General features: G+C 45.6%; 1 protein-coding gene across 5 annotated transcripts in view; it reads left to right on the forward strand.

The window, feature by feature from the left end:
* szt2 (SZT2 subunit of KICSTOR complex) overlaps positions 1-17,516 on the forward strand; it is a 41,179-nt gene that overhangs the window by 15,623 nt on the left and 8,040 nt on the right. For 4 of the 5 annotated variants that reach the window (XM_086047637.1, XM_086047641.1, XM_086047639.1 and 1 more), the window contains 31 exons: positions 34-150; positions 446-515; positions 592-777; positions 1,043-1,234; positions 1,545-1,734; positions 1,920-1,994; positions 2,143-2,281; positions 2,369-2,504; positions 2,975-3,095; positions 3,176-3,328; positions 3,457-3,559; positions 3,656-3,770; positions 4,598-4,685; positions 4,759-4,877; positions 5,083-5,247; positions 5,399-5,483; positions 5,954-6,121; positions 6,530-6,733; positions 7,110-7,321; positions 7,738-7,898; positions 8,310-8,407; positions 8,484-8,616; positions 8,740-8,870; positions 9,070-9,117; positions 10,226-10,380; positions 11,044-11,229; positions 14,049-14,304; positions 14,606-14,685; positions 14,806-14,931; positions 15,484-15,686; positions 17,039-17,135. In XM_086047637.1, the coding sequence (XP_085903763.1) occupies positions 34-150; positions 446-515; positions 592-777; positions 1,043-1,234; positions 1,545-1,734; positions 1,920-1,994; positions 2,143-2,281; positions 2,369-2,504; positions 2,975-3,095; positions 3,176-3,328; positions 3,457-3,559; positions 3,656-3,770; positions 4,598-4,685; positions 4,759-4,877; positions 5,083-5,247; positions 5,399-5,483; positions 5,954-6,121; positions 6,530-6,733; positions 7,110-7,321; positions 7,738-7,898; positions 8,310-8,407; positions 8,484-8,616; positions 8,740-8,870; positions 9,070-9,117; positions 10,226-10,380; positions 11,044-11,229; positions 14,049-14,304; positions 14,606-14,685; positions 14,806-14,931; positions 15,484-15,686; positions 17,039-17,135 (4,312 nt within the window). The remainder of the gene's footprint in view (positions 1-33; positions 151-445; positions 516-591; positions 778-1,042; positions 1,235-1,544; positions 1,735-1,919; positions 1,995-2,142; positions 2,282-2,368; positions 2,505-2,974; positions 3,096-3,175; positions 3,329-3,456; positions 3,560-3,655; positions 3,771-4,597; positions 4,686-4,758; positions 4,878-5,082; positions 5,248-5,398; positions 5,484-5,953; positions 6,122-6,529; positions 6,734-7,109; positions 7,322-7,737; positions 7,899-8,309; positions 8,408-8,483; positions 8,617-8,739; positions 8,871-9,069; positions 9,118-10,225; positions 10,381-11,043; positions 11,230-14,048; positions 14,305-14,605; positions 14,686-14,805; positions 14,932-15,483; positions 15,687-17,038; positions 17,136-17,516) is intronic. The other variant, XM_086047640.1, reaches the window with a different exon arrangement.

Here is a 17,516-nt window from a genome sequence, read left to right on the forward strand (position 1 = left end):
AAGAATCATGGCGTCACGTACGTGTACTCGCAGGTACACGTCTGAGAGCAGCGTGTCCCTGAACCGTTCTCCGGGACAGCCGTCGTCGTATCGGTCGGACGAGGAGCTGTCGGCCGTGCTGGAGGGACTGAAGGGAGCTGATCTGGACATGTGAGTGGAGAAAGTTCGTTCCGTGTGTTTGGAGTTAGTTTTTCGCGAGGCAACTTTGCAGCCAACTTTGGGCCGTGTTTACTCACTTCAAGGAGATATCCTTTCGTCCATTTTCTTGTCTTGCTTAATTAAAAAAGCCTATTTGAAGGGGGAAGTGTCGCTCTCTCTTTCTTGACTTAGATATTACAAATGTAAGTACTGTATATAGCCTACCGACAGTATCTACTTTTCTGCATTTCCCCCACACTTGACTTGCAAAATGCATTTTGAGTGTTCATCAGCACGTCTCCGCCAGGGTCTGCGGCGAACCTTTGTCCAAGCTGCCGCTTCCTCACAAACTGGCCATCCTGGCCACCATGGATGAGGTGAGCGCGCATGCGCAGTGACGCTCTCCTGCCCGTAGAGGCCGCCAAACGTCCCTTGCCCTTTCCTCTCCATCAGATCCGCTGGCTGCTGGAGGACGAGATCGTGTCGGCCCTTCGCCGCTCGCGCACCATCGGGCCGGCCACGCTGCTCAAGGTGGCGCAGCACGTGGTTCGCTCGGCCGGACGGCCGCACTGTCGCAGCGAGGACGTCCCGCTGCAGTTTGTCTTCAGGCCCGAGCAGTCGCTGGACAAATTCAAGGAGGCGAGTTGCTACCACTCCCACTTGGAGTTTACAGTCAAACAACAACAAACGAAGAGAATTGCACCTTGTCTACTGTATTTAAAACAACTACATAACTTTAAGTTCGCTTAGTTTAATGCTAATGCACATACTATGACTGAAAGTTCACTTAGCTTAATGCTAAGTAACAATGCAAAACACCATAGACAGGCCAAGGGTGGATGCTATGGATTCTATATTCCAAACGCAAAACAGTACCCTGTCATCTGTATTGCGCCCCCTGCAGGAATTCCGTCGCATTGCGCTCTCTGGCTACGTGCTCAACAGCGAGCAGGACAGCTTCTACTACGCGTCTCTGAGCCGGCTGCACCCTCAGAGGATCCACGCCGTCAAGAGGCTGTCGGAGAGCATCGCCGCCAACAGGGCAGCGCCTCAGGAGGACTCTCTCTTGGAGAGTGAGGCCGATGCCGAAGACGTGGTAAGAGAGTCTAAAATGTCCCCGTCTTTAAGTCTTTTAAAGACCCTGTAAAGGGAATTCAGAGATTAGGTTCTATAAACTCTTTACAGGTTTGAAAATGATTGCTGAAAACGTGTAAAGACTGACAACTACATAATAGAATTGTGAGGATATAGCGGGCGTGTCCGCTTTAGAGTGCCTCATTATCTGCTGTGAGTGTGCGCAACAGAGAAAGTCTGAAGAGTGAGGAGTGTGAGATAAAAATAAAACAATTATTTTCACTTTACAAGAACTTTCAATAACCAATAACTTCTAGTCGTGTTGCCCACAGGCCGCCAACTTTACTGCTGACACCAACGGAGAGGCGACGGGGGAATTCGGCGAACCGGGCGGACTCTTGAAGACCGATGGCGGTAACGCGCAGAGTTCGGTTAGCCTCCAGCTGTTGAATGAGTTCACCTCGCCCCCCAAGACTCCGTCCTGCGTCAGCCTTGCCGAGTCGGTGCAGTTGGCCTCTCACAGTGAGTCTACCCCACAGCGCATTTCTGTTCTAGTAACTTAGTTCTAGTTACTTGAGTAAATAGTAGTTGCATGTTTAACAATAAGTTAAGAGCCAAGTCACAAACCAAAACGGGTAGCAAGACCAGCTGTTCCATCCAACCCCCTCATCTTGTTTAGGGATGCCCAGCACTATTCTCTTTTGCAGGCTTCGGCAAGCTGAGGCCGACTCGTGTGCAGAGCGTCATCTCAAGCCAAGGAAGTTTGGATTCCGACATGCAGGGTCAGTTTGAAGTTCACTCTAAAAAAACAACAACAAAAAAGGGACACAGAAAATCCTCATCTTGAATCATGCATGGGGCCCTTGCATTGAACCTTGTGGAACTCCTCTCTTTTACACTATGCTCAGTTTTTAAACATTTTTTTTAAAGGATATGATGGCGGCAGCAGCGACTCAGAGTGCGAGAGTCCCACCCTGGATGAGCAGGAGAGTCAGACCCCTCTGATGCCCAACTTCTGGCTCATAGCTAAAATCCACCAGGACAGAGTCAAGGTCTACTCGCATTCCAGGTGAGATCGGTCCTCAGGAACCTTCAGATCATCAACTCGTGGTTCATGTCTGAGCCAGAAAGTCGTAGATTTATCTAATGTGTGCAGGAGTGTGAGTGAGGAACGGGAGATGAATGTCAAGGATCAGGAGAGCAGAGAGGACAAGCAGGAGCTGCCGGAATATCTACAACTGCACCAGATGGTGGTGAGGAAGATTGGAGAGCTGTGTCGCAGAGTTAACCAGGTAACTGCACCACCACTGCTATAAATATCAGTACTACAACCACTACCGTGACAACAAGCCCTACTTCCACTACTACTACTACTACTATTACTTCACTACAAATCTACTATCACTACCTACCACAAGGGTCGAAATAACCTTTTTCTTTGCAGAGCGGTTTTGCTAATCAATCAACTTTCTAATTTTGGGTCGCATTTTTTTGCAGGTTAATCCCAGGGACCTGAAGCAAGGGTTTATTTAGGGGACATTTCAGTGCACTAGTAGAATAAATTGAGCGCACTAGTACAGAAATTGCATTTTACTACTATTGAGGCAAAACTAGCACGAGTTGACATTTGCATGCTACTCGTACTACAAGTGAAGATGTTAAGTAGTAGAATTTTGGAACGTCGTCTAATACGTATATCCCGGTGGGATGTCAGTATTCTTTGCCCTCACCTCCATACATCTTGGTTGTTTGTCCGTATCAGCACATGCTGCTGCAGGACCTTCACGACAGCCACGTGTGCAACTCCCTCCTGGTGGCAGAGAGCGAGGAGGACATCTGGAAGAGCGAGTCCGCGTACAGGCAGAGGCGCAACGCCTCCGACGGTCAGTTGGTGCTCGCCACCTCCGCGCTTTGGTGTCGGATGGCGGCGCAGTAAGCGGCGCTTTATGTCCGCGCGTTGCAGATTACCACGCCGAGGAGAGCTACCAGGCCAGAGATTACTTGGCTGCCACAATGCACTTCATCCCAGGACACTTTTCCTGCGACGTGGTGTGGAGTACCGTCATCCACATACACCCAAGACTCAAGATGGGACCTAACATGGGCGTGTCCAGAGGTAGGCATGTTTGCCATGAGAACCACAAAATAGAAACAGAAAGTCAGACATTTTGGTGGCTGCTCTTCATGAGTATCTTGATTTGTTTTTTGGGGGGGGGGTTTTTGCGTGTGTTTTTGTTACCTCAGCCATCCAGGCCTTACGCTCCGTGCTCAACTCCTTCTGCGTGGTCAACAGGAAGAACATGTTTGTCTATCAGGAGCGTACCACCAAATCTGTCTTCTACCTCAGGTTGGTGACACCTTCTCTCGCTCTCAGTGAACATGCCTCGTTCATCGGGTGCCTTCCCTCGCATTTCATTTTGCTTGCTGCCTTGACCCCACGCAGACTTTACGAGACGTCTCAAGCAGGCAAGTACTCTGACGTGGACGGCGGCCTCCACACATCTCGCTCCCTCAGCCTGGCCAGAAGTCAGGAGCCGCTGTTCTCCGAAGACCTCATGGTAACATATATAAAAAAAAAAAAGTCTTTTACATGCTTCTTGTTCGATGTTGAAGACATGTAATCAACTAAAAGGCCAAAGAATCCCTTCTAAAGTTGGAATAATCTGTTCCTGTTTGTCATAAAACGTCATCAATTCCACTGGCGATATTTTATTGTATTTTTTTTGTTTCAAGCAATTTTACTATTATTTTGGCCATTTGCAGACAAAACTATCATTTAGATTTTGTCTGATTGCTACAAAATTGTAGTAATAACAGTACTCTTGGGCTCATTTTGGCCGTTTCCAAGCGTCCTTCAAGGACGAACTTGTCTTGGTTTTTTTTTTTTGCAAAGTGATCCCAGAAGCTATCTGGTAGGCAAGCCTATTATGAGTAGACCCACAAAAAGTCTCAGCAGCCATGCCCAAAAAGGCAAAGGAAGTCTGCCATTTAGTTTTGAAGCAGCCATTTCAGATTCACGTTGGCCGTTCTTTGGGTCCTTCAATCGGCATGAAATTTGATAGGTGTACAAATGAGAAGACCCACAAAAAAGTCTGAAGAAGCCATGGCAAAAATGTTTTTATTTGAAGCAGTCATTTTGAACATTTCAATGGGTCCTTGAAAGAAGAACTTGTCCTACATGTTTCCCAATTGTTACAAAATTTGAACCATGTATACTAGAGTTGGATCATCCAAAATGATGTCACTGATGTCATGATTGAATTTGCCATATTGAGGTTTTAGAGTGCACGCAAGCCGGGCAACAACCTAACTTATCCTGTGTACCAAATGACGTGTCCGTCAAGTGCTAATGATGCTGACTGATGTCTGATGTTTGGGCTCTCAGGGTTCCAGATCGTCTCTGGAGGGTTCTCGTCCAGTGGGCCAGGTAGACAAGCACATCCTGCTGCTGGTGCATGGTGTTGGCAATGCAGGTAACAGGCGGGATATCTTTGAGGCCGCCGTGACGTCAAAGAAATTCTGCTAGTGAGTGTCTGCGCCCGATAGGTCCTGAGATCACGGACGAGCTGGTGAAGGTCCTGCGCAAACGTCTGGATGAAACCACGCTGGACATCATCACCGTCATGCTCGTCAGGAACTGCAAGTTGACACCCGCCGACGTGGAGGTCACTTCTTCTATACGCAGCACCTTTCACACTGTTGAAAATGGCGCTTTCACATCTCTGTGTGGCGGTTTTCCGAGTTATTCTGGCAATTTTTGTGCCTTCCCAGCTTGTATCAGAGGCAGGACAGCACCCGTGTGAAAGCAAACGGCGGAAAAGCCAATAATATACTTCTGGCTGATGTTTACGCTTCACCCGCTGTGTTCAGTTCATCCAGCCGTCGGGCTCTCCCTCCAGCGAGGTGATGACGTTCGGCCTCCCCGCCTTCTGTCTCCCGTGGCTTTCGGCCGTGTCTCACTACCTCCGCCAGAACCTGCTCATCTTCCTGCATGTGCCCAAGTACACAGACAGCAACACGGCGCACCACTTCAAGGTAACGCCTCGACCTTTTCGGCTCCACAGATGGGGTGAAACATCTTACTAGAAGTTGCTTCCTTTCAAATTTAACAGATTGTCATGACCTCGATGAATGAAAATCTACAGGTGAATTTGTTCCGTTAAATGTTGTCGAATTGGTTCTGCAGCACTGCTTTCATTCGAACGCCGACGTGGCGGATGGCGACATCTACCTCTACAACAAGCCCGGAGGTCAGGGGACAGGAGGCAAAGGTACACCTGCTTTCACTTGGTTTGGACTGTCATGGATAAATAGATGGTTCAAGTAGTACGTAGACAGACCGCAGGTACCGATCTGATCTTTTATTGAACCTGAGATTGATAGTGTACATTGTCAGCAGCATTTCTGGGAACACCCTCCCTTGGTAATGTTTTTGTACAGCTACACAAAGTGGGGCAGGTGACCTTACCTCTCTGGTGCAGCTTCACCTTAGTTCATTCCATGATAGGATGAGCAACGTAACAACACAAAATATTTTTGGGAATGTAAATTTCAATCTTTATCCTCTTCCACAGTCCCAACTCTTAACTTTGAATTTGTGCAGCAACCCGTTTAGGCCCCAAACTAGGTGGACCTGAAAGAATTGCGATTTTCTGCTGGTCAAAAACACAATCCGCACAGACACAAATGCTACTTTGATCAAGTTCAGCGCTCATTGATCATACAATCTGCCACCTTGCAGGAATCGCCTGCATTACTCTGACGTTTGTGGATGCCGTGGGGAAGCCCCTTCAGGCCCCCGTCCAGGATTGCGGAGGACAGACGGACAACTGTTCAACCCCGCTGCAGCCTGAACACTTTGACCGCTTGACCACCGTGCTGAGAGTGAAGGCTCACAGCTGGAGCCAAGGTAAGGCCTTATGTTTTGGAATTGCTTCCAAAATATAATAGATTACATATTACAGTACTCCTTTTGTGTTACATTACAATATTAATAGTGCAGTCTTTGAAATGAGGTGCGCTACTTCACTGTTACTTTTGCCTCCCTTTCACCAAAATAAGTGCAGCGCTCTAACTTGAATATGTTGGTGGCCAGCCAATGACTGAGAAAAATAAAACAGTCACAAAGAAATTTGTGAATGATATACTCATTTCTTTCTTTAAAAAAAATACGTTTTCAGATTTGATAAGAACTTATCCATTTATAAATATATTTTAAAGTCAGATTCCACATCATTTCCCTCCAAAAAAGGATTTGAAATTCTCATGAGTTTTCCACCGACTTTTTGAATTTGAGCCTCTATCGATAAATATTTAGAGGCTGTGGCAGCGCCACTGCTGGTGCGCTTCGACGTGTGGGAGCAAGGCAACGTGAGCCCGGCGCAGCTAGCCGACAAACTGCAGGGGGCGCTGCGCCACGCCCTGTGCGATGTGCTCATGGAGCTACGGGTGCTGCCCAACCCGCTCTGCCTGCCCTGTGCCAACGCCAACGCACACACCCCCAACAAGGACCACGCCAAAGGTGTGTATGTATGAATATACGCAGAGGTGGGCATAAGTCACTTATGTGCAAGTCACAAGTAAGTCTCGAGTCGTAACCATCAAGTCTCAAGCAAGTCCCAAAAAATCATCTTTCTTTCTTTCTTGCTTTCTTTCCTAAAAAAGCAAACTGTGTTCAAATGCAAATTTAAAACTATAAAAAGGATGACTTGTCATGAGTCTAATGCAAGATTTTTCATTTTCTTAGTTTTAATTATTGAATGTTGAATGGTACCATTGTCAATTTGATGCTGATGAATGCTTCCATATATGTCAAAACAGTCATCAAACGTCTTGTCCAACCATTCAGGATTCATTATTTTGTACACTCACCATTTGTTTCGATTTCCGATGTTGAGGCGCGTTGAGTCTGCCCGAGGCAAAGGACACTCCCCGGCAGCGTAGCGGCTCTCGGGTGTTCAGAAGCAGCCCCTCGCCCATCACCTTAGCGCACCCCGGCAGCGGTGGCGGCACCTCTGGCATGGCGGGATCCGGCATGACGGGATCCAGCACGCCCGAGTCCACGACGCCCACCGGAAAAAGCATGCGTCGCAGCTTCTGGGACATTCTGGTATGTTGGAGCAAAAGCCTCGCTACTTAGCCTGTTAGCTAGCACAGGTGACAAAAAAACTCAGACTCGGTATTTAGGACAGACCACTGGAGAATCATATTGGATCATCTTATAAAACAAAAAATTATCTGACATTTGTCATCCTCGGTCGGGAAGGAGCAAAATCGGGACAAAAACAGACCAATTTTATTTATGTGCCTATCAGGCCTAATTTGATTTGCGAGAAACCAGCACGCCTGAGAAAAAAACAACCAATGAGAGACAGAAACTGTGACTTCCTTGTGCACTCGTGGGCACACTCATAGCGGGAATACCCCCGTGCCCCCAACATTAGCCACGTCTGCAACAATGATAGCACGACTTACTTCCCCTGACTAGCAACAGCCCGAACTTGTTGCTGTCGTTTGCGGCTGCAGAGCAAACCCGACTCGTCGGAGCTGGGCAGCCCGAAAACCACAGACGACATCGTTCCGGAGCGAGGCGAGGAGGGTCGCGTGGCGCGGCGCCGTCACAAGACGGACAGCGTCAAGCAGCAGTGGTCGCAGGAGAGGCTCGGCGAGCTGGAACAGGCACAAAGGTACGGACGGTCGGACGCGTTTTCGTTGAAAAAAAAAAAAAAACAACACACACCTGACCTTGCTTGGCAAACTTTGAGACAGCTGTGCCAGCCCATACTTTAAAAAAAATGTATACTTTACATTGCTATTGTTGCTAATAAAATAAAATAAACAAATATGAAGAGCTGTATGTACTTTATTGTATCATTTATTTCTAATATTTTTTAAACTAATTTGAGTATAATATCTTTTAAAAATGGATGTATTTTTTATCTACAAAAAAATAATTCACCCATTCTTTAATGACATAAACTAAAAAATTTCCAATTTTAGAGGGAAAAGGCTCTCATGTTACAGGGCGAGCGAGAGCTTATCGCAAGCAGCCAAATCTGGTTAACTTTGACTGAAAATGTCCACTTTTGTTGTTGCAGGAGGCAAGCGTGCCAGCTGGAGGAGGGCGACGTGGGCGCCCTGCATCCCGTCTACCAGCTCACCTGCCAGCCCTGGATCACTTTCATGGCCGAGCTCGGTGCGCCGTAGTCTCCGTGAATCAGCTTTTTTTAATTCAATAATTGATCATTTGGTTTTCCTTCCGGTTTGTACAGGCTGCCCGTCTATTCAGCAGTGCTCGGCCGACGTGGCGTCCCACTTCTTGCTCCCGTCTATCCTGGCCGAGCTGGTCAATCTGGTGGGATCGCTAGCTGCAGACACCAGCGTCAAGGTCTTCGTCAAGACAAGGTCAGTGCTTGTTTTTTTCTGATATATCAGTTATTCAGAAAATTGTAGGTAATGTGATTTTTCTTTCTTTCAAAAAACAAAACAAATCCATTGTTTCAATAATGCCTTCATGCCTGCTTGCAGCTGCCCCGTATCGGGAGACATCTTCGTTCCTTCGTCTGCCGTGCAAAACCTGTGGCGTCCTCCCGAGGCATCCCGCAGCTTCATCGTCATCGGGAGGAATTTCCAGCAGTGGTACTGCAGCACCGAGCAAGGTAAGCGCAACCCAACTGGACCACACCCCCTTAACCCCACGTCACGTGGCCAATGGCGTCGCCTGTACGTCTTTGTTTGTATGTGTCTAACACACGCGTGTGTGTTGTCTTAACATGACTTAGTGTTGAGCCGTGTCTTCTCTGTCTCTTGTCACACGTCTTGCGTCCGTCCCGTCTTTCCATCTCGCGTCGGCCGCAGACGACGGTTTAGAGGAGGAAAACATGGCGCCCTTTAATAGGTTCACACGTAAGTATGACTTCTTCTACCTTAACAGCTGTGGAAAAACAAGACAAACTCGACTGAGGAGGGCTCAAAATGTCCATTATTTTCATGTGCGACATTTCGAGTTTGTGACGTCATATGTACTTCCGGGTGGCATTTGATCCAAAAGAGAGCCGCTGAGAAAACAGAGGAAATGGCTTGAATGATGATTTAGTAGTTTGAATGGGACAGTAAAAAGTTTAGTCTCAGGGAAAAAAATTTTACGCAGATTCACCCATCCTGGATTTTTTTTTCCCAATACTTTTTTTCGTATTTTGGGGAAAGCTTATAGACGGTATAGTCCCACTTATTGGAGAATGTTTAAAAATAAGAAAACCTTTTTTGCTTTCAGTGCAATTATAATTCAGCTCAATTCTTCACAGATTTTCGCTATTCACGGGCCTGCCCGGTCCCTATACCCCGCAAATAGCGGGGCTCCACTGTCTTTTTCGATAGTGTATGCGTATACAGTATACGGTTAGTTGAAAACTGTTGTTTACATATGTTTGCATACACAAAAGACACATACACTTTTTTTCTCAATGTCGACATGAAAGCCGACAAAACGTTTCCTGTCCTAGGTCAATTAGGATTACCAAATGTTTTTTCTATTTTGATAAATAACTAAGTACTGAGAGAAACATTTTTTAAACAAATGTTTCGTTGCATTCTTCATTCCTTCTTTATTTTTATTTATTTACTTCATGCCAAGAACCACATAAACAAAACATGAATACCAACGTCTGCATATCTTTAACACCAAAGACATTTGAATATATCTTGACATATCAACAACCCATACCTACATATAAACATATTTACTTACATATACACATACTCCTATATAGTCACATATATACACATATGTTTAATCGTACACATATATCCCATTTTAAGTGTTTTATTTTCTTCAAAGAAGTTTACATACATTGCATTCTCTGATACTCAGTGACTTTTCTGCCAACCAGAAGTACCTCCGAGCTAATACCTACCTTATGTAATGGTCCACAGAGCATACAATGTGGTTGTTGAATGAACATCTCCAGAAATGTCTTTGACCCCCCCCTCCCTTGTCCTTCTGACCTGTGTGCAGCTCACAAAGGCCTCCAGCGCTTTGAGGCCTCTGAGCAGCAGCAACAGCAGCAGGGGGACTGTTCCAGCCTCTCGGGCCAGCAGCAGCAGGCGGGCTGGGCGTCAGGACCGGCTCCCCGCCAGAGGTTCCTGCTCATCCGCATCCTGGAAAAAAAGGTGATTGAGGGCCATTGGAGGTGGTTTTAAATGTGTGATTTGGCCGGAAACTGGACCACATCACACACGTCCTGTAATTCGGTTCGATTCAGTTTGATTTAAATCGGGCCAAATGGCAACAGAAGTTGTCTCAAGGCACATTACGTATGCCGTTTATGTACATTGAACCCCCGCTCTTGGCGAGGGATAGAGACCGAGCCCTGCCGTGAATAGGGAAGAAATACAGTACATGAAGATGCTCACAGTTCATCGGTAACCTGCAGTAATATCAAACTTATCATCTCACAATGTGCAGAGATAATCATGCCATTTAGTTTAACATTACTTGACAAACATACAGCCGTAGCTTTCTGTAGGCGTAAAAAGCAGGATCAAAGAGCATTTCTCATTGAATTATCTTAAAAATTAAACGGAACTGAAATACATCACGCTGCCATTCTTCTTTCAAATTTACAATGTCAAACAAAACAGTGTGCTGCCATCTAGTGGTCCAACAGTAGAATTAACACCAAAAATAAACGGGAGGCAGAACAAAATAGAGTTATAATTGTACAAAAATAATCTGCAAAATAGCTGAACCGCAAACACGGAATTTGTTGATGGGGCTTTACTCGATACAAAAACTTGCCTCAATTTGACGCGCTGCATATCGCCCACCTGCAGGTGACGCTGTACAGCTACAACTGGTCGCTAGATCTGGGCGCCTCGCTCAACCGTGAGTTGGTGCGCCTGGTCAAGTGGCAGAACGCCCGGGCCCACGTGCTGCACTGCCTGCTCAGTCAGAAGATGGGCCTGTTCCATCACCACTGCTTCTCCGACGCGCCGATCCACGACATCCATTCCAAGCGGGTAAGTGGCAGCCGCATACGTCACCGGGCGGACATCTGCCGGCGCTTCTGCCAGCTGAGGTGGAAGCGACCTGTAAGGCCAGCATCTGCTTCACGGGCCGCACCAGGCGGCAGGTCCCGCGGCCCCCATGCGTGCAGCTGTTGTGGCCCCAGGAAGTCCAACCGTGTCCTCCCTTAAAACACCCTTTAAAAAAAAAAAAGCAAAGATGTAGAATGGAAATATTGAAGTTTCGCCTAGCGACATGAAATTTGGTAGACTTGTCTTGAATGATTAGACACACAAAAACGTCTCATAGGTCTGCCATTTGGGTTTGAAACAACCATTGTAGGCCCATTTTCTCCTCGTAAAGATTTTTTCTGATTTTTACAAAACTACATGTGCTAGACAGATTAATTAGAAAAAAAACTGAAGTTTTCAAGCAAATTTGATGACTCATCATAAAACACAAAAAGCCCTCAGTGATATGAATGTTTTGAAAATTTCCTCCATTGATGTAGAAACAAGAAACTTGGTGGTCATCTTAATCGTGAGTAGACCCACAAAAAGAACCAAGAAGCCACAGTTAGTCTGCCATTTTGATTTGAAGCAAACTTTGAGGCTCATTTTGGCTGTTTCCAGGAGTCCTTCCCAGACAGAGTTGTCCCAGGGAGCCAGTTCAACATAGCAGCATGGAATTTAGTAGGTTTGGTTATCGTGAGTAAACCCACAAAAAAAGTCTCAAGAAACCATACCTGACAAAAACCCAGCAAGTCAGCCTTTTGGTTTGAAACAGCCATTTTAGGCTCATGTTCAACAAAGGTACAACCTCTGTAACGTAGCTCAATAGATTGTTGTTTACATTGCTGCTAAATGTAACCCATGTCTAGTAGACAGACGGACGACAGTAAATTGCCAAACTTTTTTGTGTATGCCATCTATTGTAATCCCGTTCCTTGCAGCTTGAACATTTGTCATGTTTGGTCTTGCTTGGTTCATCATAGAAGAAGTGACCAGGAAATGAGTCCATATATGGAAGTGCGTCGCCGCTGTATTGATGCATTGCTCATTGCGAAAGGAAGTGCTGTGTTGAGATTTGCTTTGGATTCAATCGATTTCCACTCTGACTTTACGCTGGGCTTTCATTCCAGTCCGTTGCCTCTTCTGAGCTCCTCAGCAAAAAACACAGCGGCTGCTTTTCTATGAGGCGACGGGCTGTTTTTTTGATATTTCTGCAGTCAAACGCAAAAGGCAACTTGTCAGTGCTTTGCTGATGCATTTCTATGAACGAGGACAAAGTCCCAACAAAGCTGGAAGGAAATGTGAAATTATGAAAACAAGTAGTAATGTCGTTATTTGTACTGGACAATGCTGCAAAACAAAAAAAACTTAAGTTCTGATCATGTAGAACCGGGTGTTGCTACGGCAGGCGATGTGCTCATTTTAATGTGCAACGCAGATTTGCTTCAGTGAATTAAATCATTTTTACACTTTTTCCCCCCATCCTTTTTTTGTCAACCGATTGATTCAACCCTACTACAAAGTGCCTGAAATTACCAGATCAAAAAGACAAGATTAGCAACTAGTCAACTTCGAGCTTTAACCATAGATGCGTAGTAGTTAAATCGACTAGGCGACGAGTCAGTTCAACCCCCATTTTCAAATCACATGATCAGCAATCATTGTTTTCAAGCTTTAAATGTCGATCCAGAATAGTAAAGTCGACTAGTTGACAAATCGGTTCAACCCTACCTACAAGTGCCCCAAATGATCATTGCCAAAAACACCTTATTAGCAATTAGTCGACTTCAAAAAACTTTATAAACATCGATGCGCAGTAGTACAATTCGATTAATCGGTTCAACGCCCTCTGTGAATACAGCATTTGACTTTTTTAACATGTAATATTTATTTTTAAGAAATTTGCAAAAATCATTTTGGGGTGTTTTATGTAGAAGGGGAAAACCAATGTAATCAATTTGGGAATAAGGCTATAACGTATTCGCACTCTGCACATCCGGAAAGTATTCACAGAGCTTCACTTTTCAAGACTTTTGGAATTTTGAGGAAGAAAATGAATCGAATCCCTTTCTCAGTACGACGAAGTAGCATGTTGTGAGTAAGTACTTGAGATTTACTGGAGCAGCATCTTCCAGCAAAGTGCCCTTTAAGTGCCCGCCTCCCCCCCGCCCGCGCGCCCCGCGTGCCCCCTGCGGCCAATTACCAAGCGCAAAGAACTTTAGCTTTCCCTCTGATGGCCTTCACGGCCGCGTCACTAACGAGCTCGGACAGGAAGCAGAGTCAGAGCGGCAGAAAATTTGCCTGAATCGGCCTTCATCTGTCACGGCCGTGACGGGAGGCGGAGGGGGGCACCGGCCGGGCCTCCGCCGCCTCTCCAGCTCCTCCCGCCTCGGGGCCGCCGCCGCTGCGCTCTGCCGTGTCGGCCCCGAGCTGCTCGGCTGAGCTAACGCGCCCCAAAGTTGCTCGACAAACAGCCAGTGTGGGAATTAAAAGTCACCATCTTTTTCTCCGATGAACTCTTATTTGTTGGCCGGAACAAATGATACGGAATAGAACATTAAATGTGATGTCAATAGGCTACATTTGAGGGGCATAGACATTAAATATGTAAAGATGCTACAATTTGCTACATTAGAGGTACTTTAATTTCGTGTTGTTCATAGGGGACATTCACTTGTCATAGATATTGAATACGATTTTAAAATGCAACATAAGATGCGTATGGACATTGAAGGCAATGTGTGACAGTCAAGCTTCATATCCAGTATTAAATCGGGTGTTAATCATTGGCATTAATATGCGTGTTGTCGCTCGTTGTCCAGGACCCCAACCCCTTCCTGGGTCCGTCCATGGAGCCGGACACGGTTCTCCGTAGCGCCGTCCCTCCCCTGGCCAGCAAAGAGCAGGGCCGCCTGGCGTCTTCGGGCCGCAGCCTGGCCCCGCTTCATTTCCCCTCCGAGCTGCTGCCCTTCGACGAGGCTCTGAGGGACGTGTGCGCCGTCAGGACGCTAACGGACGGGGACGCCGTCACCCGGCACGGCGGACAGCTTTTGGACATCAAAGCGGCCGAGAGGAGAGGTCCACAGACTCGGATTTTAAATTGCTTTTATTAGATTGAAGCGCTCTTATTCGCTTGTCTGCTAGCTTAATGCTAACGTATAATATGAATCATCGTAGACAGGCTAGCAGAATTTCAAACACCTGCTTCTTTAACACACACGGAGCAGCAATACATAGAGAACTACTACCGTATATTTTATGAGGAGTTTATTAGGGTACCATCTCTGCCGCTTCTTTTTATAAAACATTTATAAATATAATACCGTTAGTGTTGCTACAATCTTTGCATTGTTGCTATTGATTTCTTGGTTGTGTGCAGAGCTGGAGAAGCAGATGAAGATTGAGAACCTTTTTGTGACGTGGCAGCAGCGGTCGGCACAGTCCAACATGCCCATCGCGGTGCGTTCATCTTTACCTCGCTTTCAGCCATAAATAACAATGCTTTGCGACCCTGTGGCCCTTGAGCAGAAAGGTTTGCTTCTTGTCAGTCACGTCACCTTTCCAAAATCTCCTCCTCAGCTGGCCGACTTGGAAACCCTGAAGCAGTCGTCGCGCCTGGTCCACTACTGTGCCACGCCGCTGCTCTTTGACCCTCTCTTCCGCAAGCAGATCCAGGAGGAACTGGCTGCTCAGCCGCCCGTCAAGGTAATGGACTGGAGGAAAATGGAGGTGGCATTGATACGCTTCCGTATTGAACTGAAGCATAAAATGGGCAAAATTTGTTTTACTGGTTTGCATTTTATTTAATTATGGTATTACTGTATGTTTTCATGAAGTACATTATAGTGCTAGATTGCTTTTTTGGTGGGGGCACATTTTGTGGAAAATATCCCCCCTTAGTCAAGAGTTTTGGGTGGTTTAAAAAAATATATATATTTATTTTATATATATATATATATATATATATATTTTTTTTTTTTTTTCTCAATGTAATTATATGCTGATTTTTGCTATTTGCAAGCCGGCTATTTAGCAATCCCTGTTCCCCGTGAATACCAGGGGTCCGCTTGTATAGACAAAAAACACTACTGTATATAATTGCATGACGGATCGGTTTTAATATGTTTACTGAATGAACATCGAAGACTGTTAACATGGTCGTTGCCGTCCATTTTTCTGCCCGCGGCCCTCGGACATTTAGGACAGCCGTGTTGCGGGTTTTGTGGGGCGCTTATCACTGTTCACACCGTCTTGCAGAAGCGTCACCGGTCAAATGACTCGACGGCGTCGGGGCGCGACCGCAGCTACAGCAGCGACTCCGGCGACATGCTGCCCGGCCGGCTGAAGGAGGAGCCCTGGCTGCTGGACATCTCCAGCGGCTTTCTGCAGCAGTACGTGCAGTACCTGCAAAGCTTGGGCTTCATCCTGGTGCAGGTGCGCCCGCAGTCGCCCGCTCGCAGGTCTGTATCCGCCCGTGGCGCCCGCATTGCCTTTTACTGTTTCGCTTGCCGTAACAACAATCCGTTGCTCATCCACATTCGGGGCACGGGCAGGCTGGAGCTGATCCTGGCTGACTGTAGGCCAAACAAGCAATAGACCAGGAAAAATCAGGGCACATACAGTATACCATATACAAAGTATGGACTGCTCATCAGTAGGGCGGGCGATTATGGGTGGGAAAAAAAAAAATCATGATTACTTTGATTGATATTGAAATCGCGGCTATTAAAAACGATTATTCATTGATTTCAAAACTTTGGATTTATTCAATACCGAAACTACGGCTCCAAACTGCCTTCATGCCCCATGCTTATTTATCCCTGCATGTTGAGCACTTTATTCTCGAACATTATTTTTGAGGAAATATGACCTAAATATCAAATATTGTATTCAATTCAAGCTTCTTTCATTTTCATTCTGCTGCATCCACACCTTTGATGCACCGCACCTTTGCACATATTCAAACTGTAAATCCTATTTATTTTAACTTATTTTGTTGTTCTATTTTTTATTTTCACAAGTGTTGGGACATCCTAGGCTAACCTGGGACCTCGGGTATCATATTTCGGGCCATATCATTTTGAAATATGTGTTGGTAAGACAATGAAAATAACTTAACTTTGAATATAACTTGAAAGAACAACGAGAAAATTACTAAAATATAAGCAATAAAACAGGGTGGACTCTTAGCAGCAGCGTGGTGCCGTGCATGCATGGAGTACAGTACACATTTTGTTTTGAAATAATAGTGGAAGAAGAAAGTTGCAATTGAGCTGAATTAATATGACTTCATTAATATTACTCGATTTTCACAGATTAGAAAAAATCTATACCTTGAAGTATTGCCTTTCTGTATGTGTTGCTACAGCATTTGTGTGTGAATATTGGCTATTGGGGAATATCACTCCCGGAAGTCGATGCTAGTTTCCAGTTAGCATGTCAATGGGATTTTACATTGGCTTTAGCATTATCACTGGCAATCTTTCTGGAATGAATTAAAAATAAGTATTTAAATGTTTAATTCTTCTTCTTCTGTTTAATTTTACAGTAGGCTGTCATTAAACAGTTTAAAGCACACTCAGGGAGAGCAGAATAAAGACGAACAATAGACTCATCGGCGGTGAATGTCAGGACACAAAAAGACAAGCAGTGGACTGGACTGAATGGCGCGTTGGCTGCCCATGTGTTGTTGAAGCAGGCGTCAGTGTTGACACGTCAGCGTGTCCCCACCTCACGTTTGGCACTTTGGGAGGCTCACTTTGGTTTCAGACTAAAGCTGACCCTACCGCTCGTCCTCCATTTTGTTCACCAGCATCGCCCGCGCCCGCGCCGCCATGTTGAGCTCCATGTCGTCCGAGGGCAGGATGTCCTTCTCCTACGTCAAGCAGAAGAGCGAAGACAGCCCCAAGGTGAGTCAGCGCAACTTGCTCTGAATTTCCAACAACTGCCGGAATCGCTTTTGTCCCGTGCAAGGCACAAGAGGCAACATTCCAGAGATCTTTAATGCATTTCAAAGGTTCTTTTCGTAAAAATTTGTAATTGATTGTGCTTATTCGTTTTTTTTCTTCTCGTTTCTTGATGTAGTATGTTATTTCATCAATATGATTATTTTATTGTATTGTGGATAACATCAAATTAGATGTTAAAATAATCCATTTTACATGCACATTTTAGATGATTACATTTCATTAAATAATTGGTGAAAACTGATGATTCAATTGTAATAAATCACGTAACAAAACTGAAAATGATGTGGTATTTCTGTATTATATTTAACTATATTAAATATA

The sequence above is a fragment of the Filicampus tigris genome, chromosome 12, assembly GCF_054856515.1.
Source record: "Filicampus tigris isolate MCC_2025a chromosome 12, RoL_Ftig_1.0, whole genome shotgun sequence".
Lineage (NCBI taxonomy): Eukaryota > Metazoa > Chordata > Actinopteri > Syngnathiformes > Syngnathidae > Filicampus > Filicampus tigris.